General features: G+C 40.8%; 1 protein-coding gene across 2 annotated transcripts in view; it reads left to right on the forward strand.

Annotated features, from left to right (window-relative positions):
• The window catches only part of Golim4 (golgi integral membrane protein 4), a 75,907-nt gene that overhangs the window by 24,334 nt on the left and 26,365 nt on the right, over positions 1 to 25,208 (forward strand). Inside the window, exons 2-7 of one of the 2 annotated variants that reach the window (XM_057757050.1) lie at positions 15,126 to 15,200; positions 16,562 to 16,611; positions 18,429 to 18,482; positions 20,185 to 20,335; positions 22,897 to 22,979; positions 23,676 to 23,759. In XM_057757050.1, coding sequence (XP_057613033.1) covers positions 15,126 to 15,200; positions 16,562 to 16,611; positions 18,429 to 18,482; positions 20,185 to 20,335; positions 22,897 to 22,979; positions 23,676 to 23,759 — 497 coding nt within the window. The remainder of the gene's footprint in view (positions 1 to 15,125; positions 15,201 to 16,561; positions 16,612 to 18,428; positions 18,483 to 20,184; positions 20,336 to 22,896; positions 22,980 to 23,675; positions 23,760 to 25,208) is intronic. The other variant, XM_057757051.1, reaches the window with a different exon arrangement.

Here is a 25,208-nt window from a genome sequence, read left to right on the forward strand (position 1 = left end):
TTTGAGGAATTCTTTATGAGCACTGGCTTTATTTTTTTCAATTCTCAAATGTCTGTCATAGCCTCTGATAACTTTCGTATCAGTCTGATTTACTGGGTTCTGTCGGTATTTTGACAACTTCTTTAGATCAAAAGGTGTCTTCATCTTGGGGTGTATGTGTGTGCTGCAATAATGGCATGCCCGAGGCTGGATAATTTATAAGGTACACAAAGTTATTTCTTACAGCTTTGGAGGCTGAGAAGTCTTGAGGGATCTGTATCTGGTGTGGAACTCTACCCTATAACATGGCACAGTGGAAGACAGAAGAGGAAAGATGTAGGAGATGGAGAGAGAGGGGAGAGGGAGGGAAGGAAAAGGGTTGGGGAGGGAGTTAAGGGGGAGGAGATAGGGAGAGCATAAACAAACAAAAACGAGACTGAATCTGCAGCTTCGAGTCCTTTCATACTCCCTAAAATTATGTGCACGTGGATGGATTATTTAAGACCTAAACTCTTTAAAATGTTCTACCTCTTACTGTTATAGAAGTTATGATTAATTGGCTAGTACATGCTTTTGTGGGAAATTAATATAATTCTGTCATTTATACTCCAATCTCATGTCCTCTCACAGATAAAAATGCATTCATCCCATTGTCGTGGTCTCCAATGCCTTTAGATCTTTCTTACATCAATTCAGAGGCTCATAGTTCATGCTCTCACCTAAATTAGGAACAGATAAGGTCCTCTGTGCAAAATTTATTCTGGGGAATGTCTCTCTCCGGCTGCGAGCCTCTGACATTAAACCTGCTTACAGAATACAGTGGTAGATACACATCCCTACACTCGAAGAGAAAATCAGACAGGAAAAGTCAGTCCAACGTAAATTCCAATCCCGACAGAGGAAACATGAAGCTAATGTTGCAGCTTAATCTCATTTGATGGCATAGCCAGCATCCTGGGCACACTGGCAAGGGGTTTGGACCCACAAGGCATCCTGTGGTCTCATTCTTGTGACTTTTCAGAGCACACAGTTCTTCGAAGAACTCGTGTGGTTGGAGTCTTGTGTCATAGCCTTCGGAGGCTAGACTAATGTGCTTTAACTCTGTAGTTCTGGCGACTCTTGGGATGCTCCACTCTTGGCCTCCACTGGCACTTCTCTAGTGGGGCCTCTCAATTCTGACTGTGCCTTTGGAGCAGGTGTTTAACAGACATTTCTATATGGCTCTTGAAATGTAAGCGTCACTGCAAATGAATCCACAGTTCATGCACATGTGCCTTCTGGAGCTGAACCTGAGCTCATTTGAGCCTCGGCTGCAGGTCTGAGGAGCACAGTGCCTGTAGGTGGCCTTGGGCAGTGCATGCTTTACACTACAGATGGTCCTAGAACTTTTGTCCTACAGTCTCTTAATATATATACCTATTGCACTTGAGATTGACTTTCCAACATCTGTCTAGAGGAAATAGTCAAACCATGACCAATAAGGCTTATTTATACATTCTAATATTTTTATATTGGGTTACTTTATGAATTTTTGAAGTCAAGCTATCTCTCCAGAATTTTTGTTTACCTACATATAATGCCAATTGTGTCTTCATTTAGATACCTGCTTAACGTGTGTTCCCAGGCTCTTTGCTTTGATCCACCGTAAGGGGAGCCTTGGTTCATATATCTTTGGTAATGAAGGACTGGACTACTTGGAAGCAGAGCAATTTTCACTTCATCATCAAATAAGAAATAAAGGAGCCACTGACTTACCTTTACTAAAGTTAGCAATCAAAAAATGGTTTGTCTACAGTGTCAAACGGAAATTCACTCAGGGCATTCTCAAAATTGTAAAGCAAGGGTGTAAGAGGCAGCCCTGACTATTAACTGCACATTGTCTTTTTTACTTGCACTAATGGGGCTTTATCACCTAGGTGACACAATACATAAATGATCTAAGGGTAAATTAGAGGGCAATTTGCCCTTTATTCCTCATGTTCCTGATGACCCAAATTTGCCACAAGTATTTTAAGCAGAAACAGAAAGCAATAAAAGAAGATCTAAACCATACTGATTCACTGCCCCAAAATGTAATGATTTTTTAAATAATTGCATTTTTTAAGTGCTGCAAATATGAGCTAATCGCTCAAGATTGGCCTAAGATCCTCTAATGAGCAGATAGTTGTAATTTCTAATTATCATTTTCCTTGTTCCCCCTTAATTAGAGTGAATTAAGTTCTTTGTGTACACTCTGGGAAAGACCATGAAAGTCTAATTTATTGTGATTACCACTGACGTGTGTTTTAAAAGACATTTTCCTCCTGAGTACATGGACACTCATCTGCAAATACATTTAACCTCTTAGGGGCAGTTCATCTACAAGGTGATGTAGAAAGAAAGAAATCTTTAGCGGCTGATGGTCCCTTCCCCTGAGAAATTCTAGTTTACCCTTTGTCCATGGAAAAATAATGTAACATAAAGGAGAAATGTCGAGTGTGCTAATGAGCCTTTGCTTAAAGGCTTTGGCTATAATTAGGTTTACTGTGGATGGGTTGGAAGTGGATACGTAGCAAAATTGAGCGTAGCTACTTCAGACGGATGTTGAACTGGCAGAATCTGGAGCGACTGAGCTCATTCTGCGCCACGGCTTTCCTGTTTTCACCTGCTTTGCATTTTTTGCAGCTGTAAAAACTGCATGTTGCTGAAGAAAGGGGACCACAAGTCACTTAGCTCTCTTCATGGCCCCTAACCTGTCGGCTTAGGAGATGTTGCTTTTCTTAGACTTGACTTTGTTTCTTTTCCTTGCTAGGTCCTAGATTCTTCCCAGGCCCTCATTCTTGATGAGCTTCACAATTAGGCTGAAAATCAAACCGTTCACCCACGTCCTTTCATAATTCTGGTGTCTGTGTCTTTGCCTGGTAAGACATCTCAAAGAATATGAGAATGATACAGCATGAGGAGGCCTTAGAAGTCATTTGATAGGACCTTCTATTTTGTCAGTGATGTAATTTGAGGCATTAAATACTTTAATACTTGAATTACATGCTTATTAAATATTAAAGCAAATCTCTGGGCTTGTTTCAGTGCACCTTGCCATGCCCCATGGCCCACAAAAGTCTGCCATTTGACATGCGAGGATTTCTGCTTGCCTTAGGGAGAAGTACTTGTGATTCTACCTCCCTATCTGTGCTCATACACTTGGCTATATCTCAACACATGATGACTAGGCTTTCATTTTAAACTTGACACTACTGAGACACACCTTGGAAGAGAGTCTCAATAAAATATGGCATTGTGTTGGCTTTGGAGCGTGGCATTGGGGTGGGGGTGGGGAGTTGTTTTCGTTATTAAGATGGGAACCACCAGCCCCTAGGCAAGGAGTCCTGAATGGTAAGGGAGTGTAGATTTGAGCTGAGCACAAGCAAGCAATGGATAATGTATGGATTTTTTTCCCCTGCTGTTGACAGTAAATATGATGTAATGGTTTGAAGTTCCTGTCTTGACCTACTCACAATAATGGAATTATAAGATGAAACACACCCATTTCTTCCTGAGGCTGCTCTTTGTCAGGGTATTTTAAAAGAGCAACAGAAATTAAATGGGGACACAATATGTAAAAACTTTCATGAGAAGAATGAATGGCAACTTATAAGTAAAAAAGGGAAAATCCAAGAAGAGCCACCCATTCAATCCACTTTCACTTATAGCAGTTCTGTTTGTATGCACATATCATTTTGTTATTCCTTGTCAGCAAAAGATAATGTGTTTGTACATATGTGTGTATATATAAAGCACATATAAAGTATATATATATATATGTATCACGTATATATATCACAATATACTAAAATATATATCACAAACATACTAATATAGAGACACACAAATGGGAATTTTTAAAAGGGTAGTCAGATTTTATTAGTATTATATATTAATATTTAGTAGCTTTCAAGTTATTGAAGCCATAGGTGACAAATAAAATAGAATGTCTCCTTTGGCCAGAGCCTTCAGTGTTCTGTTCATGTGGTTATTTCCTCTCCTGTTCAAATGGAAATCATCAGGATGTTCAAAGCCAGTTTGAATTAAATTGTTTCATTAATATGGAGGTTGCTACTGTACGGCCACCTCAGCACAAAATGGTATCACCTGGTAAATTCATCACAGATTAAAAAATATCACAGGTCAATAAGCATTCAACACACTTACCCCAGATCACAGAGGAGCAAACCAGGACATTGTTGAGTGTCTGTCTTTCACCCTTGAGATCATGTGACTGACTGGATCTGCCATGGTTTGAATGGGAATAGCACCCATAGGCTTATATATATGAATAATTGGTTCCCTGTTGATGAAGCTATTTGGGAAGGATTAGGAAGGAGATGTGTCATTTTTGGTGGGTGCATCACTAGGAATGAGCTTAGGGGTTCAAAAGCCAACACCATTCCTAGTTACCCCCTCCCCTATCTCTCTCTTTCTCTTTCTCTCTCTCTCCCTCTGCCTCATGGATGTTGTCTCGACATGTAAGCCCTCATCTACTGCTGTAGCATCTTACCTGCCTGCCTGCTACCCTTGTCCCCGACATGATGACCATGAACTAGCCCTCTGAAAACTTACGCAAGTTTCCATTACAAGTTGCCTTGGTCACAGTGTCTCGTCACGGCAATAGAACAGTAGCTTAGACAGGGAACTTCATCTCTAGACTTCTAGAAAGCATTACCAGAGCGTTACTGACCTGGGAAATGATCAAAATTTGAAGGGCTCTGTCCAGCCAATGAGTATCTCTTCCCCATAGTTGTAAAGTTGAAAAATCTATGCTTGGTAAATTGAGTTCCACCATCTCCACACACACATGTTTTCATTACTACAATTGTGTGCCATCAAATTTTAGCCTTCGATTGATGTTGCTAACTCAACTCTCTCCCTACTTAATTTTATTCCGGAGAAAGCAGACATTAAAAGGTGAGCCTTCTTAGCTCTGTGCTCAGAACTGATCAGTGTCAGGTAGCTCTTAAATCTGGCCAGTGTTATTTTCCTTAGGCTACTTGAAAATCCTTGTTCAATGATCTCTTAGCATTACCTGCCTCTGTCTGTTTTTCTATTTCTTTTTCTGGTTTTTATTCTTAGCATAATCTTTGATTGTTATTTAATACTAATAATCAAATAATCTATATTATTAATTAAATAATTCTATACAATTGATATATAATAAACTTATTAATGAATATATAAATATGTAAATGATGACCTATTTATTTAAAAATATTTAATAAAAATTAAATGAAAATTAAGATCACATTCTTCTTTAACTTATTTTTAGTAAATTTTATCTGATTTACTAATTGTGGAATGCAGTTGAAAAGAGATCTAGGAGGTCTCACTAGAATGCTGATGTCCCCAAAGAAATAATTTGTCTTTCTGTTTTATTGTCTTTGTCATATGCTTTCAGTAGACCCTATTTATTGGCTTTATTCTACTTCTTTCAAAAATCCCAAATGTCCTTTATTAAATGATAGATTTTCTCTGCCTTTCGTATAGAAGCATTAGAAGTTGCAGAATATAATAGTATCTGTGTTGGGAGAAATAAACTGCCTCAAATTTAAAGTTTATTTAAATTGGACTCATAGAGCTCTGTCTTGATATGTAGCCATCTATATACCTCAAATGTTAGAGCTAAAAATTGGCCAGTAGACTGTGGAGCTCGTGTTTTTCTTTGGATTAAGGCATCCTTTAGTTTGTATTAGTCCAGTAACTTAACAAACATTCTTTTGTTCTAAAACCTATTTATTTTGTGTGTGTTTCCACAAGCACGACACATGTGGAAGTCAGAAGACATCACAGGAATTCCAGATACACAACTAAGTCCATTGGGCTCTGTGACAAGACCCCTTACCCATGCAGAACCATCTTGCTGGCCCCACTTAGCAAATAAACTGCATAAAATTGCATTGTTCTCCACTCAAGGCCACCCAATAGTACAGATTTATAGACCTACATTTTCCTAAGTATTCCCACAATGCAGTGGTAATGACCAGTATATACATGAACTAATGTAAGAAGGTTCTGCAAAGAGTTGTTTAGGGCCCTAAGGGGACTGAGGAAGAGAATCCCCACCGCCTCTCAAAGCCTGGTTGAACTCTCATAAAAGCTTGTAACAAGCTTTTGTGTCAGATTATGTTTGGATCACCAGCCCACAAATAATGACACAGAGACTTATTATTAAATATGAAAGCTTGGGGCCTAGATTTCTCTCCCCTTTTACCCCTCTGTCTCCCTGGAAATCCCACATATCTTCTCCTACCTAGATATTAGCCCTTCAGCTCTTTATTAAACCAACCAGAAGGCACCTTAGGCAGAGACACATCTTCACAGTGTACACAAATATTCTACACCCAATGCCAACACAGATCTTGAATCTGCAGTCACTGGCTGTTCACTGTGTGCATGTCAAGGTGAAGGAAGCCCTCAAGCCTGCTCAGAGAAAGCCTTCCAGAAAGCCTCCGAATCCTTAGATCATCATGGAGAATCTCCTACAATCCTCTCTAAATCCCCCATTTCCTATAAAGACTGTGTCCGTCCTTAAAGAAAGATAAAAAGAACCCTTGTATTTGACCTTGAGGGGAGTCACCCAGTGATCTCAGCCTTCTACTGTAGGGTCCTTGCCAGCAGTGCAGAAATTAGTGAGAGACATGTACCCGTTCCCTTAACCAAGCTCTGCCTGGGTTCTCAGTGTAGAAGTCAGTTCTCTTCATAGTCCTGTGTGTCCTTAGGAAACCATCAAGAAAATACCCATTTACTCTAGCAATTTAAGAAAAAGAAAGAACAGCACAGAGGTATTTGGAAGAGCTCCGTACCTTGCATTTGTTATAGGAACCTAAAATTTCTCTTTAAGAAGTCTTAGGAAACTTTTGCTTGATCAGCCTGTCACCCCAACGGGGAGATTGAATCCAAACATGAGCCCAGAGTAGAGGATATAACGAAATTTTAGTCAAGCTGTTGAAATGTACTCTGAGTATCTACTGTCCATTTGGGCCTCCTGTGCTTCATTGTCCTGAGTTTCTTCGGAATAGCAGGGGTTTGAGACTCTTCCCTAGTAAACAGTAGTAGCTAAGCAGTATAAACTGCCAGCAAGAATGAGCAGTAGCTGTGGGCAGACGGGGCTTGAATCATGAGATGTCTGTGCTAGGCCTTAGAGATGCAATGTGACGTGGAAACACAAGCTGGGAGTTGGAGTGTTCCTGGCTTCTCTGTGTCAATAATCCCAGCAGATAGAAAGTGCGACTCAAACTGAGTGCGTGATATGTCCTCCCCTTCCTCGCCCTTAGCTCTGGTTATAAAAGTTCGTCCAATAAATAGTGATCCCATCCTTGGATCTGTTTTCTTTCTTAAAAAATCATTTCTTCAAATTTTGGTTCATTTCTGTATTGTACATTAAGTATCTTTGGGCTCATACCTTGGTCCTACAATTTTTCTCAACCCTCTAGAGAATTTTACTTATTTTACTTATTTTAGATAAATAAGTAGGTAGATGATACATATTTAGTTAAATAGATAGATGATAGATAGACAGACAGACAGACAGACAGATAGATAGATGATAGATAGATAAGGTAGACATATCTACATAGAGACAAGATCTCAGGTATCCAAGGTCTCAGGTATCCTTGAGCTCAGTGTGGCCAAGGATGACCTTGAATTCCTGATTCTCTTGCCCCCACTGTCTCTTCTTCCAGAGATCTCTATTCCCAGTGCTTGCTGCATGCTAAGCAATTACTTTGCCAAATTCACTGAGTCCCCAGACCCCTGGACTTATATTTATAGTTTGCTTCTAATCATTCACTCAGGCACTTCGGTTTATTTTGCTAAAGATATTTTACTTCCCTGTATTCCTCTCTTTTCCAGTGGTTGTCACGCATGCTCACCTACTGGATCGGGTTTTCTTCTTGTAAAATTTGTCCTCTGAAAAGAATTCATTTCACACTAGAATCAGGGCAGAGCCTCTGCAATCCCTGGGTACTATCTCTGCTGCTTCATTTCAAGCAGCAGAGCCTTGTGAGGAAGACACTTGAGCCCAAAATGACCTCATTTACTGCAGTTAGATATTTATGGAAGGCACCTGACAGAATCTTATTTTTGAAGCTTGCAGGAACATTTTAAAAGAGTGGGTATTTATTCCCGGGAAAGCATCCTCACAGTTACAAATACAAAATGTCTTTGGAAACAAAGCTTTCCACAAAAATAAGACAAAATCAATCCGTCTAGGAGTTGACCAAACAAAAAGCAGGACTGTGCTCTTACAGGACAAATGGAGGAGACAGTCATCCTAATTTTTGTCAGGTCATCCTGAGACTTAGGGCAAAGTTTTCAGCCAGGCTCTTGACATAAATTCTCCTGTGTTAATATTGAGAGAAGGTTTGTGTCCTCTAGAAACCATGAGAGAACGGAACACTCGGCTTATGTTGGTACTGATGTCACTCATAGATGTGACAAGTTAAAAACTAATTATGTTTAGATAATAGGCAAAGTGACCTTTTAAATGTATTTTTCATTACTCAGTTTACTTACATAATTGCAATAGCATGTGCCATAATTTTACTACTATTCCATACCAAGGTTATGTTGAGTTTTGTAAAAGATAATTTTGTGAAAGTTTTCGCCATGAGTCTTTTTGTCTGTCTGTGTGTTCTCGAGAATTCCTTTGTTTTCTGCCATTAATATAAAGCCTTGATCCTAAAGTTCCTGGAAGGATGGAAGGTAAGATCCAAATGACGGCATTGAATGAGACTCTCTGTGTTTGAAAAGGCCCTTCCATAAATTCCCCGTCAGAAGGAACCATGATATGCCAACAAATGTTTGGTGTGTTTGAACAGTCGTTTGGTTGGTTTTTAGTTGTGTAAAATTTTGTTGTTCATGTTTATTATATACAGTACTGCATTGCATGTAAGTGTATGTTGTGTGTTTATTATATCTCCCCATAACTCACGCATCCCCCTGACTCCCACTTATATCTGTTCCTTTAGGTAGATTCACTCCTACTTTTACCATATTTACATATCTGATTTTATGTTTCTGCATCTGGAACACCATATTAAATCAATTAAGCCAGTCTCAGAAAGAGAAATACTGTATTTTCTCCTGCATTTGTTTTCTATATATCTATCTAATGTACATAGATATATAGATAGATATGCCAAGATAAAGATATAGATAGATATAGATATGATCTAAGTTTTTGATAAACTATCAAATTACACACTTATCATACTTGAATTAAGGGACCCACTGAAGATCCAAACCTCCCTGCCACTTGAAACCCTTCCCCTGGCTACCTCACACAGCCTACCACATACACACTGTAAACAGTAGCCCATGACCATTAATTAGTTTGCTTGCTCTTGAACGTTTTATAAATAGAGTTATTTGATAATTACCTACTTTCTGCCTGGCTTCATTTATTTTTTAAAATAATGTTATTTTATTATTTTTTTGATGACTTTATAAATGTGTTTTGATGATGTTCACCCTCATTTCGCCCCTTAACTCCTGTCAGATCCACCCCAAACTCACGTCTTAGTTTTTTTCTTTTTTACGTTCCCAACCAACTTGAGTTTGGGCTACCCATTCCTCACAGGTGTAGGCCTATCCTCTTGAGTGCACCTGACCTACCAACAGCTGCGAACTTAAAGCTGACTGTTCCTCCTGTAGAAGCCATCAGCTTCTACGTAGCACCCCAGTCATGTGCTCATCAACCCCTTCCCACGCTGTGCTAGGATGTTGATTGTCTTGGTCCAGCTCAGCCATCCAGTGGGTCAAATTTGGCTTCCAGTGGGTCCTTCTTTGAAGAGGCCTTATGTCACCTTGCACTTAGAAGAGAAATCTACCTCCCCATCTCTCTCCATGCCTTAAATATGTTTCCGTATCTTTTTATCTTGCTCTTTCGATTACCACCTAATATATTTATTTATGATTAAATATAATTAAATATAAATATATTTATATATTTAAACAAAATGCTCATGTCCAAACACATGAGCTAGTTGGTGCATTTTACATTCAAACCGCACATATATTTAACCCATCTTAAGAGGGTTTGTATGCATCTCTGTATGGATTTAAAGGACTCAAAACAGCCTCTCTTTCTCTACCTTCGTTCACCTCACTTTCCATCTCCTTTTCTCTCCTTCTGTAAAATACTCTGAAGTGGTCTGGCTGAAATCCTGCTGCAGGATGAGGAGAGTCATATATAGAGTCTATATAAAAAGGATCTTTCTTTGGAGTGACTTTGCGTCTCTTACCACAGTCCCTGTACCTGTCCACCTAGGAATGTCCTTGGAAATGTCCCTTAGCCCTGTGCAGTGCAAGCCTCCTGTTACCTCTGAAGACTTTCCATGAACACTCCACCAGCTCAGCCTCTCTTCTTTAAGGGAACTCACATATGGGTGCTCCTGCTTGTCCTGTAAGCCCTCCTTCCTACTGTACCATCTCTCCAGCTATGAGGAGGTTAGGGAACGAAGACACTCTTTATGCTGTCACCCGAAGAAAAAGCAGCCAGTACTCAGGAAAAGAATAGCAAGCTGCTGAGTTAGATGTGTGTCTTGTGTGTTCAGGAAGAAGCAAGAAAGCTGTAGGGCTGGAGGCCGAACAGTAAGGTGAAGCCTCGTGGGGGCTTTGGGTGCCACTAGGCTTGTGAAGGGAAGTCATGACGAGGCACTCCCCCAAAGTCTGGGTCTTGAACCTGCGGGGGAGTTAGATAATAACTAAGTGAAAGTGTAAATTATAAAGCAAGCAGGAAAGGTTGTAATGGAAAATATGTGTGTTAGCTTCCTGCCACAGTAAAGAATACCTGAGACAATGAACTTATCTAGAGAAAAGATTGTTTTGGCTCGCAGCCTTGAAAGATCCAGTCTGTAATGCTTGGCCCTGCTTTTTTGGCATGGTGGGGGGAAAAAACTCTACTTACCGATAGCCAAGAAAATGGAAATTACCTTCACAGGACCCTCCAGTGATGAAGAGATCCCCTCACTAGGCCTCACCTGCTGAAAGTTCCCCTTTCTCCTCCAGTGGTTGGGCTGAACCTTTAACACGTGGATCATGGGACACATTCAAAACCCAGACTACAGCAGCAGGAACTCAGCATGCATGACATTAACAGTGTAGGAGTCATCTAAAAGAGAAATCAGGAGGATGGATCTTAGTGTGTGCCTAGCTGTGCCTTCTCCCTCTCCTGGGAGCTGGAAGGAAGGTCCGGTGTGAGGACCAGACGGTAGCAGTTACATCCCCTGTCCCTTGGTGGTTTGCTGTGGATTTTCTAAGGTGTTCTATATTCATCTTCAGACTCTGTATGAAGTAAAATTGCTCAAGAAAGAAGAAAATATATCATAAAGAGACATCTATAACGTCATTTTCATGTTGAATCCCCGTCTTTTTCTCCAGCAAGTAAGGGCTCGGTGACTGCCTTCACCCCATATATAGTGAATTAATATTGCAAGTCAAAGTGGTTCTTTATTTTTAATTTTAATTGAGCTGTACATTTTCTCCAGTCCCCTTCCTTCCCCCCTTCTCCCCTTCCACTCTTTGCCCCTGCCCCCCACACTCCCAATTTACTCAGGGATCTTGTCTTTTTTCTTCCTTTCTAGGTGGATCCATGTATGTCTCTCTTAGAATCTTCTTTGTTGTCTAGGTTCTCTGGAGTTATGGATTGTAGGCTGTTTTTTCTTTGCTTTATGTCTAAAAGCCACTTATGAGTGAGTACATATTTTATTTGTCTTTCTGGGTATGGATAACCTCACTCAGTATGTTTTCTAGTTCCGTACATTTGCTGCAAATTTCAAGATGTGTATGAATGAACCACATTTTCCTTATCCATTCTTCAGTTGAGGGTCATCTAGGTTCTTATTGGCTATATCATAGGACTAGGTAGAGAACGCCATTGATGAACAAGCATGAAGATTTATGTTCAGTCTCCAGCACTCACGTAAAGAGCATGGTGCATTGGAACAATCTGTACCTCTGACATTAGCAACTTCAGATCTGGATCCCGTGGAGTTAGTTCATTGGCAGGCCAGCCTAGGTGAATGGGTAGGCTTCAGGTTCCTTGAATGGTGCTGTCTCAGGAAACAAGAAGGAAGAACAAGGAAGATGCCTGGTGTCTATCTTGTCTCACCATGCTCATGTACACTCAAACACATCCATAGAAATGTGTATAACACACACACACTCAGATTATCTTAAATACCTGATTTTAGTCCTAAAATTACCCAGAAGCCTTTAAAACATCCTGTTCTGAGAACTCTATGTATTGCTTTGAATTGATTTCCCCTCTTTTTTTTTTTGTTACCTGGCTGTCTTTCTATAGTCACCCCTTTTGAACTTACAAATTTATTTGTTTAAAATTTGATTACTGACAAGGCTTAAGTGTTCTGCCAGTTGAAATATGTGATTCTTAGCCAAGGTTGGGTAAGATGTTATACTGTAGTAAGATCTGAAGGGGAAGAAAAGAACATAAACAGAAACATGGGCCATTGTTGGTTCTGCCAAATTGGTTTAAGAAGTAAAGACATTTGGTAGTGTTTTCTGCAGGTTTTTTGACTGTTGTTTTCTTTTAAAACTTTTGAAGATTTATCTATTTTGTGTGTCTGAGTGTGTTGTGTGCACGTGTGTATGTGTACCACAGGCATGTTTGGTTCTCATGAAGGTCAGACAGAAGGGGGTGTCCTGATCCCCTGGAACTGGAGTTCCCAGTGCTGGGAACCATCATGTGGGTGCTGGTGACCAAACCTGCATCCTTTGCACAAACAACAAAAGCTCTTAACCAATGAGTCATCTCTCCAGCCCCTGCAAGATTTGCTTCTCGATTTTGAGCTAAAACATTTTACTCCTGAACCTCTGAGAATAGTCTTTTACCCAGAATCGGATGCACACAGTGTTTCTTTGTAACTTTTAGATGAAAGACAGTGTGTCAATGCCAAATGGCCACGGAAGCTGCCATGTTGTTTTAAACTCCTAAAACGTTTTTCTTTCCTTTTTTTTTTTTTTTTTTTTTAAGTGGCAGTGAGCCCTCTTTCCATTCTGTGCCGCATGGAAACTATTACAGCCTCTTTCAGCAAGCCTGGGAGGAGATGAGTATTACAGAGTTTCATTTATCTTTTTCTTTTTCTTAGGAGCTTACATTTTAAATCTTACTCCTGTGTAGGCTTGTATCAGATTCAAGAGTTAGAATGCCAGAGTTGGACCACTGTTTTAAACGTCCCCCACTAGATGTGTTTGGTGCTGTGAGACTATCCATTATGTGCCGTTGTGTGGCTTTCGTTCATCGTGACTGATGCCCTTGTCTTCGGAGTATAAGTAGAAAGAGAGAGACAGGTGGCAAGGATTGATTAGCAATCTTTCTTCTAACACAAACAATAAATTCACTAGATAAATCGCTAGCTCCAAAGCCTGAAAAATACATGCTGAAAGAAGTGTATGTGTGTGTACGTGCACATGCGTGTGTGTGTGTGTGTGTGTGTGTTTATGAGTATGTATGTGTATAATAGTGATTGTGTTTTTCTAGAAGCACTTAAAGATTCTACCTGGTCTTTCTTTACTACCTATGAACTTTTATGGAAAAATAGGTTTCTGGCTTATGAACTGAAAAAATGGTTTCTTGCCATCTCTTCAAGTAGATTTTTCAAGTAAAAAGAAATAGGCCAATATTATTGACAATAGATAAACAATATGCATATCATAATTGCTACAAAAACATTTACCTTTTCCTGCCTTTCTGGTTCCAGAAATCAGTCAGGGTGGGGATTTTAGTACAAATCAAGGCCACAAAGAAAGGAGAGCAGCAGTCACAAGTAAAGGAAACTGTCCATGACAGAGCGGGCAGAAAAGCCGGCAATCCCTTCCTCAGCAAGGGGTTGCCAGTAACCGCTTGTGTGGAGACAGTTCTTGTGTAGTGTGTAGACAGTTATTGACCAAAGCGGATGGAATTGTATATAGCCCAGGGGTGCTTGGGTCTGATCAAAGAATGGAGCAATGGAATTGGCTTAGCTTGCCGGAGAATGAGATCATAGTTGACATAACGCTGGACAAACAGGACTTGGAGGGTACATCTGCAATTGAGCTTATTCTTTTCTCAGCCCTCACTGCCTGCTCAAACCACTCTGCAGCTGAGCCTTTTCCCAGACAAAGTCTGAGACATATTTGTTGGTTTCTAAGGCTTTTTTTGGAATTCAAAAAAAATCAAATACCCCTGAACTTTTCAATGGCTTATACCTATCTACACATGGCATTAGTTTGTTGGTTGCGTTGTCTGATCTAGTCTAGTCTAATGTATCATATCTCATTCATTCCGAGGTGAAGTCTCTCTCACTTGCAGTTTCTGCTTGCTACAGATACCTGTTCACCAGCGCCAATCCCTCCACGAGTCTGTCTTCCCCATACTCTCCAAACACCTCTGGCTTCTTCATCGTGGATGAAAAGCAGAGGGCAGAGAAGGCAGGAGGACCTTCAGAACGAACATGGGTTTGCTCTCATGGATAGTGAGCCTGACTTTCTTTGTGGGCACCTTCATGAGGGATCTCTGGAGAGTTCCCCATCCTCTTTCACTGTGTCTCTTTTCTGTGCTGGCTCCAACACGACGGAAGTGGAAAGAGATTCTCCTCTTAGCGCAATCATAGTGGTGTGCCACTCTCCGTGGCGGTTGCTTTAGTTGAGATTTGGGGTGCACCGACTTTGCAGATGAGGGTACCGACAGGGAAATGCTCCTCTGGTACTTACCAGGGAAGTGATCGATCACAGGAAATGCGTGCGAAGGTACAAATGCTGTGTGGACTGCGGCTGAAGTCTTGTAAGTGGACACAGTTGCCTGGGAATGCTGAGCCTCCTGGATGTAGTTAAGAGGCACCGGAGGAAAGAGGTGCTGGCTACAGGACATATGAGTGTTTGCTAGGGAGCCCTCCCGGAGTTGTGCCCTACAGCGTGTGTATGACTTGTGCATTTGTTTGCCCAGAATCCGGATCTTTGAATAGATCTCGCTGTCTAACCTCTACCCCAGATGTCAGACTTCATATTTTTACCTTAATTGGAGGTGGGGCCCTTTACTGGTTGATGTTTTTAAAATTGCTGTGAGTTTTCCTCTGTACCTTTTAGTTCTCTGACAAATTTAACTCTTCTTTTTCCAGTTGTATACGAACACAGATCAAGACTAGAGAAATCTTTGCAAAAGGAGAGGCTTGAGCACAAGAAAGCAAAGGAAGGTAAGATAGCCTTAGCTCGTGGTCTTCGGCTTCCTCTTACTCTTCTTTGATGTATCATTACTTGACCTGTGATGCTTTTTGCTTTTGTAATTTTTTTGTTGTTGTTGTTGTTAATTTTTTTTTTGAGCACAAAGCCAGTGCTATAGGTGGGCAGAGAAAGAGCTGTCAATGCTTGGCATGATGCCGACATTTTATACAGGCTCAGCTATGGCGAAGTAGCCTTTCCTTCTCCTTTGGGAACTCAGGTCAGGTAGTAGGTGGAGGATGTGCGAGCTTTATCATCAGGTCATGCGTGACTCAGGTCTCCACTTCCTCCAGTCCCGCAGAGAAGCCTGCGCATTACAGGCTCAAGAGCGGATTTAGCTTTCATTCTGCTTCTGCAGCCTTCATGATGGTCGTAGGTCGGCTTTATCTACGAAATAATACATGGCTTCCCTTCTGTAGAACATAGCTAGCTGTTTTGAATGCAGCAAACCTCTGTCCACGGTTGCAATTTGGGAAAGCATGCATGGTTTAGAACATGGCACTCTTCATACATCCATCTTACATATCTGTAGTATGTGAGTCGAAACACTACCTGGAATCTTTTGAATGAAGCAGCTGTTATTATTATTTCATGAAAATTTTCACTGATGCAGCTGTTCAGTCAGAAATGAGCAGGTGACCTTGGCAATGCTGTTGACTGTAGTCAGGCTTCTTAGGAAGGCATGCACTCCAGCGTCTAGCTGCCGGAAGCTGTCTGCACTCTTATTTTTTATTTATTCACATTTTGTGATGAATCTCGGAATTTGAGCTCTTGTCTCCCTTGTTGGAGTAAAAGGTTAGGTTCAGGGATGGGTGCTGGATTCTGTGCAATACTCTCTTGGGTTGAACAGACTTGAGAATTCTGAGAAACGCTTGAAGACTTATCTGTATGGAGTGATTTTATGGCGCCATCTTGTGGATAATAAAGTTTTCAGAGCATGGAAGTCTTCAGTTCCTGAAGGGTTAGTCTTTTCAGTTCCTGAAGTGTGCCCTTTGGCACCCCCTTGTCTCCAAATGCACCCCCTGCCTCTCAGTTTCGAAGGAAGCTTTTCAGAGATATTGTAAGTGTGCCATTAGCCACTTGATTAAAACACAGATTCTGGGGACGCAGGATTCACAGATAGAAGGGGAAGCGGAAGATGGCAGGCTTTGTCATCTGTTTCCAAAGCTTTGAGAAGGAAGATGAAATACATAAATCACTAAATAGACTGATTCGAATCGAAAATGTTTTTGCAAGTCTGAGTAAAGTGCAGCATTTTTTCTCTGAGATGTAGAAAAGTTTTAAAATGGATTGACTTACCACTTTCTCTTTCTGCATTTTTTTTTATCTTTGCTAGATTTCCTTGTTTATAAGTTAGAAGCACAAGAAACACTGAACAAAGGAAGGGTAAGGCTTTTGCTCTGTTGTGGTGTTTAATTTGTTTTCATGAACCTTGAGAGGGACAAAAATATTACTGTGAAAAACTGTACTCTTATCGGTCACCGGCATTGTATGTTGGACATGCATTTCTGTTACAAAAAAAAAATTCTAAGAGGGAGACGTGAAGCACTATTTATTTAAAACTTACCTTGCCCTGCATCTGGACACATTGATGGTGATTAACGATGAACTGAGATCACCTCACCATGCTAATAGGAAGTGAAGACTTTGTTTGGTTGCTTGGTTTGGTTCTGGACTTTTGAGATGGGTCCTCTCATCCCAAGAAGCCCTTGAATCATTGTGTAGCAAAGGATGGCTTTGACCTCCTGCTCCTCCCACCCCTGATACCTTAGTGCTAGAATGACCAGCATGCGCTACTGTGTGTGGCCAGCATGGAGGATCTTTTTTTATATTTTCTCCTTTATTTGTTCATGGTGTCTCTTTCCTATGACATGTAAGACTTCTGTTTGCCTTATTCAAATGCCAAACAGGAGATCTGCCGTAGAGCTGGCATTTGCAAGTATCTGACGAATGAATTATAGACAGAATGAATGATGTTGACATTTAAAAATATTTTAACGTTAAAATTGACTGGAGAAAAGCCAGTCTATCTCTTACTCTAGAAAAATGTGTGAGTGTTAGTTGAGTAAAACATTAGTGTTTAGGGATTTCAAAACGGAGAAAAGTCAATTCTTGGAATTGCCTGGGAGAGTCTTTCAGCTTTCAGTGCTTACTTGCTTTGAGAAGCCCCAACCAGACCTGTGTGCACACGATTGTGTATTTTGTAATGTAACTTCTTTATAAACTAAAAAGAAAAGAAAAGGGAAGGACAGGTGATAAGATGATAAAGCATAAATGTCACTTATTTTAGGAGCTATGGAAAGAAACCATGGGCACGCACCTGCATGGTTACACAGCACAGCAGGGGTGTTGCTCGGCAAAGATCAACCAGCTTAGGGAACGAAGGGCGGCATGTTCCAGGTGATTGGGAGTGAAAGCCTAGGATGTTGGATCTGGGAGGCCTGTGTGGACGGCTGCTCCCTTAGATTGCAGGGATGGTCAAGAAGATGGGAGGAGAAGGCAGGGTTCAGCCATCATTAACCTGGGCTCCAGCCCATTCCTCCCTCCGCTGCTGTGTGGGGTACTTGCTCCAGTTCTGGTTTTAGAAGCCCCAGCCACGTCCCCTGGTGGGAAAAGAAGATTACATGAATGCCCACTGAAGTGGAGGGAAGAAAGGTCCTTCTCTTCCTCCCTCAAGACATGCTGAGTTTGTGAGGTCTGCTCTTAATTGGTCTGTCCTCCACCCCTCCCACCTGTCCTGGCCTCTAAGCTCTGTCTTAGCCTTATACAGTGGCTTTCAGAAGTTCATTGTGTGTCTGGGCCTCTAGGCTTCTTTAGATTATGAGAAAGAGAACCACATTATTTCTAAGATCCCTGTCAACTTATCATTGTATGATTCCATCCCCATTCATTACATTAACAAACTCTAACAAACCCAGGAGAAAATTGGAACCTTGTTTCTGCTGCTAAATAAAGCAATGGGAGGTCTTAGGGGGTGGCCCAGTGGTCGGTGATGGTCAAGTGCATGCAAGGCCCCGAGTTCCATCTTCAATATAGCTAAATAAATAAATGAGATGGCTCTAAAGATAAACTGTCTCTATTGCAGAATTTGTGTTAGCTTACAAAGCAAAACTGAGAATCTTTTTATTAAGCAAGTGAAGCTGTCCTCAGCAAAAGGCCCAGATCAGCTATCTTTTGTTGATTTGATTTTCTTTTATTTACAGCAAGATTCCAATAGCAGATACAGTGCATTGAATGTCCAGCATCAGATGCTGAAAGTAAGTAACTTAAAATGTCTTACATGAATGAAGAAAGATGTAGGCAATGTTTGAACTAATTAACTATATATATAAAATGTAAAAATAGAGAAGGTTTGTAGAATGTTGGCCTAGTATATGTAGTCATAGTTGTCTAAAAATTTTCTAGTTTCATACCTCAGTGTGATTTTTACCTTTATGCAAAAAAGTGTTAAAGTTTATAATAATTAGACTCTCTGGTTATCTACATTTTAAATGATATCTTTGGTATCTTTAAAATTCTTTGCTTGGTCTCTCATGGTGGTTTTTCTTTTATCTTAGACAGATTGGAATGTGTAGAACTCAAAAGGTTCCTCTGTGTTGCTAATGTTTAATTGAAATACTTTCATCTACTCCAAGAACACAATTTATTAATTAAGCATCTTCCTTCCTTGAGCCTGGAGTAAAACTCACTATTATGTGTCAGGAAGACCAAAACCACAGATAGGAAAGCAAGAGAGTTATTGATTCCATCAAGCTGGGAGAAAGGAGTAGCAGAGTCTGCAACACCCTATGCAAACCCACTGTGTGCCCACGTCAGCCCTGTGTGTTAGCATGCAGCACCATGTGCAAACCCACTGTGTGTCCACATCAGCCCCGTGTGTTAGCATGCAGCACCCTGTGCAAACCCACTGTGTGTCCACATCTGCCCTGTGTGTTAGCATGCAGCACCATGTGCAAACCCACTGTGTGCTCCCATTTCATTGGTCCTCACCCTGTGTGTTAGCTTAGTGTTTCCTATGCTTCCACATCAGCAAAGCGCACACTTCCTATTGAAACTAGAATCTCTCCCATCCTCAGGAGTGCAGTACATAACATAAAGCAGGGCATCCGTCCACATAACCCTTTGGAGAATGTAGGATTTAAATAACTTGTGGTGGCAGTGCAGAATTATAATATAAAATCAAATAAGTAAAAGTTAATTCTAGAAACAATACGTTACTTTCCTCGAAGGGAAGATAGTTCCCTCTCCCTCTCCATATCCTCTACCCACCGCTCTTTCAAAGAAGATTACTAGAACACTGAAAATCAAAGCTATGCTGAATAGAGTGGTCCTTTGGGTTCAAAGCCCTGCCTTTGTGTATTTCTATGATATCTAAAAGGGAAGTGCGTGCATTGAGTATATTCCGAATTTTTCTTGTCATTATGTCTTTGTCATTGCAGTCAACAACATTTATAGTGAGTTGGGTAGCATAAGCAATCTAGAAATGACTGAAAACACGGTAGTGGATATGTACAAACACTATACCATAAAGAGTCGTGAGCCTTTTCAGATTTGGGTAACTTAACATGGAGCTGCCCCGAATCCTCCCATAAATGCTGTGGAGTCTTGAACTTGCTTGCTGAGTAGAGAAAATAAACTAAGTGGCTAAGGTTAAGTTTATGATTACTTTACCTTGTTTCTACAGTGATTTGAATCCAGGGGATACCCTCAGAATCCATCATTTTCCCTATCTTAAACTACCTTCTTACTCTTATTTATGTTTAAAACCAAAAGGAGATTGGCATTTCCCCATGGTCTCAGTTGAAAAGTAAAGGAAATGAAAAGAAATTCCACAAAAACCTTACCTGAGCTCACTCCTTCGTTCACCCTCACTTTCTGATGAGGAAAGGCCATGCAGCCGAGAAATAGATTCTTGTGTGATTCAGGGAGCGTGTCTTTGCTCAAGCGTTCATCTTGCAGAGCCAGCATGAGGAGCTGAAGAAGCAGCACAGTGATTTGGAAGAGGAACACCGTAGGCAAGGGGAAGACTTCAGCAGAACATTCAATGACCACAAGCAGAGATACCTGCAGCTTCAGCAAGAAAAGGAACAAGAACTTTCTAAGCTGAAAGGTATTTGATAGGGCCAGAGATGTCTTTGTGCACCGTGTCAACAAGAGCACACACGGGTGCTATACACAGGCGCTGTAAGGTCTGTACATTATGCATTGCAGTTAGCTTTAGAAGGCACACTGACTGGCAGCCTCCCTTATACATAACCCTTGGTTTTTTGTTTGCTTTTTGTTTTGTTTTAGTTTTATTTATATGGTGTTTTGCCTGCATATATGGCTAACACTGTGAGCATGCCTCATGCTTCGGGGCATCCTAGAGGGGCATTAGATACCCCAGAAATGGAGTGGAGTTACAGATGCTTGTGAGCTGCCCTATGGGTGCTGGGAATTGACCCAGGATCCTCTGGAAGAGCAGTAGGTGCTCTCAAACTCTGAACCATGTCTCCATCCTCTTCTCATCATTTTTAAAGCAAGATTTTTATGTAGTAAATTTTTAATAGACCATATAGAAGAAATAAGAGCTACAGAAAATATGAAGATACATATATGTGATTCTAACTACTAAGGTATTTCAGCCTCAGAACCTGACACTCAGGACAGAAGTGGAAAGGCAGGTAGCCTCAGGGTCCTCAGTAAGAAAAGACAATACACACACACACACACACACACACACACACACACCACTAGCAGAGATAGAAAGCAAAAAAAAAAAAACCACTTCAAGAATCAACTTCTAGAAGAAGTTTCTTGAAGATATATGAAAGAATTGAGTATAGAAAGGATCTGATATTTCATTGGACACTTTCCACATTTGTGCTTATGTTTGATTGTAATAATTGGTGTTAATTGTCAACTTTAAAATCACCTAGGAAGATCTCAGTGATGTAATTGCTAGATCAGGTTGGCCTCTGATGGTTTTTCTTACTTGGGTTAGTTGGTTACTTACATGGTTAGTAGACATGACTCTGGGTAAAAGACTTAGGCAATAACGTTAAAGCATTCAGTGACCGGTGAAGGGCAGCAGTGGCTGGGGGCCACAAGTGCAGGCAGTCTTGGGTAATTTAAGTTGAGACAAGGAGAGTGTCTAAACCTCCCCTTCTCTCTCCCAAGGAAGGCTGACTGTTTGGAAACTTAGGTAATTGCTCCTGATTCTTGTGAATAGCTGATGAGACATTTCTCTGATGTATTGGGACCAGGTAAAATTTTCTGGTGGAGAGTTTTACTTAATTCTCATCACAGACCTGGAGGCAGGCAGCCAGGTGTCTTGTTTACTTAACGTGTGAAGAACTAGAGGATGTTGAGCAAAACTTACTAGCAGGAGCCCAGTGAAAGCATGCAAGCTTACAAACTAAAATTGAGAACCAGCTAGTTTAAGTATTTCAAGTGTTAGAAGCCCCATGTAGCCTGAAGTACGCGAAAGGTCCTGGTGATAGCCAGTGGTGTCCTGTTTTAATTTCTGGGAAAATCCACTTTGACACGAAGGCAGGATCCTACTTTGTTTTAATTTTTTCCCCCAAATGTAGGCATAAATTCTGTGCCCAGGAGTCTGGTGGGGGCAGTAAGAAAGTAAAACTGTCCCAGGTGTGGTGAGAGAAGGGGACCGAAGCTCTCCTTTGATGCTTAGCACACCCTGTAGAGATGGAGCCGTCTGAAGAGGTATCCCTTTATGAGGACGGTTTGCCTGGCGTGATCCAGATTTATTTAAGACTTGTCATCCTGACTCATGGATTAATTGTGTCCCCTTTCATTCTCACAGCCATTGCTCCTTCCAAAATAAGTTATATCATCACCCTGCCAGCATTCCCTTGCGATATTTATATATTGCCATGCAACCATTGCCCTAATATTGCCAGATATTGTTAGAGCCATTTTTAAATGCTGTTGAGTCCTCAAATGTGGAAAAGACTACATAGGCAAAATTTTTCCAAAAAACTACCAGGTTTGTACGTTTGAATAGTATTTAACTTGTAAAACACATGTAATGATAGAATTTCTAAAACTAAAGAGGTAGATCTAGAATTTGCAAGGGGAAGGTAGTAACCAAATAGGACTTGGATGAAAGGTTTTAGAACCTCACGCTGACTCTATGCTCTCGCATTTTGGCTCCGAGAAGACCTACTCAGAATCAAATTTAGATTAGCCAAGAACTCAATGGTAGGAGTATGAGAAATTATAGGTTATCGTCAGGTGGTTTTCTGTTGTCTCTAATTGAAGTACCTTGTAAGAATTATTCATGCTGTGGGAAACGAAGCCCTGCTCTATTCTTGACTACTTTTCCTTTGTGAAGATCCTCACGTCGGAGAGCACCTGCACATTAATTTTAGTCCCAAGGGATCATTTATCAACAGAAATGTTTGTCAGCACCTATGTGATTAAAATTGTTGCCCTCCTGTGTAGTGCATAGCCTGTTTCCAGAGGCCTCAGCCAATGACACAGGTCATTTTGCAGTGAGCCTTCGAACCCAGGCAGTGCACCTATATGAAACAATCTTTTGTTGATTTGGAATATTTTACTGTTAAAGGTTAAAACACATCTTTACGTAAGTTTTCAGGCTTCAAATAATGGCATTAAAAATAAGAGAATTACCACGATTTATGTATGATTGTTCTTGTTATAAAACAGAAACTGTCTATAATCTGAGAGAAGAGAATAAACAACTAAGAAAAGCGCACCAAGACATCCACACGCAGCTTCAAGATGTCAAGGTAAGGTGTAACCAGATACATGGCTCTGGGGAATTTATCTCTTTGATTTTTGCAAAATGGCTTCAAAAGTCATTCCAGGAAGCTGGAAAGATGACTCAGAGATTATGAGTGCTTGCTGCTCTGGCAGAGGAACCAAGTTTGGCTGTCAGTACCGTGGCTCACGACCACCAATGTCTCCAGCTCCAGGGGATCTAATGCCCTCATCTGTCCTCTGTGGACATGGCATATACAGGCATACATAGTGACCAGCACCACACACACACACACACACACACACACACATCAAAACTAAAATAAAGTTCATTCCCTAATTGATCTGCTTTGCAGACCTGGATTACTGTCACAATCATTGCTTACCTGGAGTATACCTGGTACTTTTGCCACCCCAACATCATGAACTCAAGGTGACCTAGGGCATCTGAAGATTTGTATCAATACTGAACTCGTTCTTTAGTTGGACGATTGCACTTTAAGATAGTTTTAATTTACCAAAGCTGACCACTGATGAAAGGTTTATTTGGGTAGCCCTTTTGGTAGATTTCAGACTACCTCATCAATCGTTCCTCCCTCCAGGAACTGTTAAACTTAACCGCTGCCGCTACAACAACAAGCAAGTAACATTTGGGTGGCCACACCAAAGAGTTTTTGTTTTGCGACTTTAATTTCGCTCAACGTGTAAACTTCTTTTCTGTGTAGCAACAGCATAAGAATTTACTCTCCGAGCATGAACGGCTTGTAGTGACTCTGGAAGACCACAAGAGTGCACTGGCTGCTGCACAGGTTAGGAGAGAAGCAGCCTTTGTTGGGTCCTTTTCCGGTCTGCCTACTGTTTCTCAGTTCCCGTATGCATGGAGTTTTTCACCAGGGTCTTCAGGGAGTTCCTTCTGACGACGCTCCTAATGGCGGGGACAATGCATGCTTTCCAGAGAAACCGAGGGACTTCTAGATAAACTTTGCATTGCTTTTCATTCATGACTATACTACTGCCTCTACTGTGTCCTACATGAAAGGTTCTGATATTTAACTCACAGTGTAGCCCGTGTGTCTGGCCTGTGTCACCTCTCTGGCCCTGTGTCATCTGTTAGTAAAGGGTATATAAGGTTGTAGGAGGCTGACTACATAAATAAATCATTCCCAGACTGATTCTTTGCTCCTTCCCTTATTACCAGTATCCTAGCGTATATGTATATACTCCTTTTGAGCTAAGACTTAGCTAGGACTGTCCATACGACAGAGAAGCAGAAGGGTCAGTGGAAAAGGAAAAGCAAGAATCCCGATCTCCATTTGTCTGGCATAAGCCAGACTCTTGATATATGTCTGTTAAATGAATAAACAATCAATTCTGAGCTATGGAGAGCTTGTTAAGGTGATAGCTAAGTGAGTGCTTTGCAGTTTGAGAGCTGAGGAAGTAGGAGTGGCCTCATCACCCGCTTTTGCCATCATAAAATTATTAAAAGCTATAATTAATACATTTGGCTCAGACTATTCCAAAGACTCACTTTTTGCATTTAGGGGACTAATGGTTTTTTTTGTTGTTGTTGTTAAAATATAAAAATAATTCATTTTGCTTTATAGTATTTTTAACTGCTTTTGTAACTTGAAGTATTTTGATTATTGGATGATCAGAGTTATGCCTTATGAGTTGTTTGTTCATTTTGTCTTAATACTTAGGTTGTAACTAGTGCACCCCTTAATTTCCTTAATTAGAGTATATGTCTCTATTAATTTGAGCTGAGGTAACAAAATACTATTGACAGGTAGCTTAGACACAACAGATTTGTCATTGTTCCAGAAGTTGGAAGTCCCAGATTACAGTGCCTCCATTCAGACTCTCAGGAGGACCCTCCTTTGGGTTGTTGGCTCCTGGCTTCTTGTATTGTCGCATGGTGCAGAGATGGAGAATACTTCCTGGATTCCTCTGATGAAGGCACTAAGTTCACTTCTGAGGATTCCGCCTTCAGAACCTAGCACCAGCTAATACACCAACCTTCCGTTGCCATCACAAAAGAGTTAAACTTCAAATATGCACATAGTCGGCAAATAACATCATATCACAACATTATCCAAATCCAAGTGAGGGAAAATTTGTTATTTCTGGCGTCTACATCTCTTATGCAAAATCCTCTTTCGACATTCTTTCTTGACAGGTTGACTTTTAAATATAGTTAAAAATTTTATTTAATCTTCATAACCTAGGGCTTATGGATGGCTCAGTCAGTAGGTAAAAGC

Source organism: Chionomys nivalis, chromosome 24, assembly GCF_950005125.1.
Source record: "Chionomys nivalis chromosome 24, mChiNiv1.1, whole genome shotgun sequence".
NCBI classification, from domain to species: Eukaryota; Metazoa; Chordata; class Mammalia; order Rodentia; family Cricetidae; genus Chionomys; species Chionomys nivalis.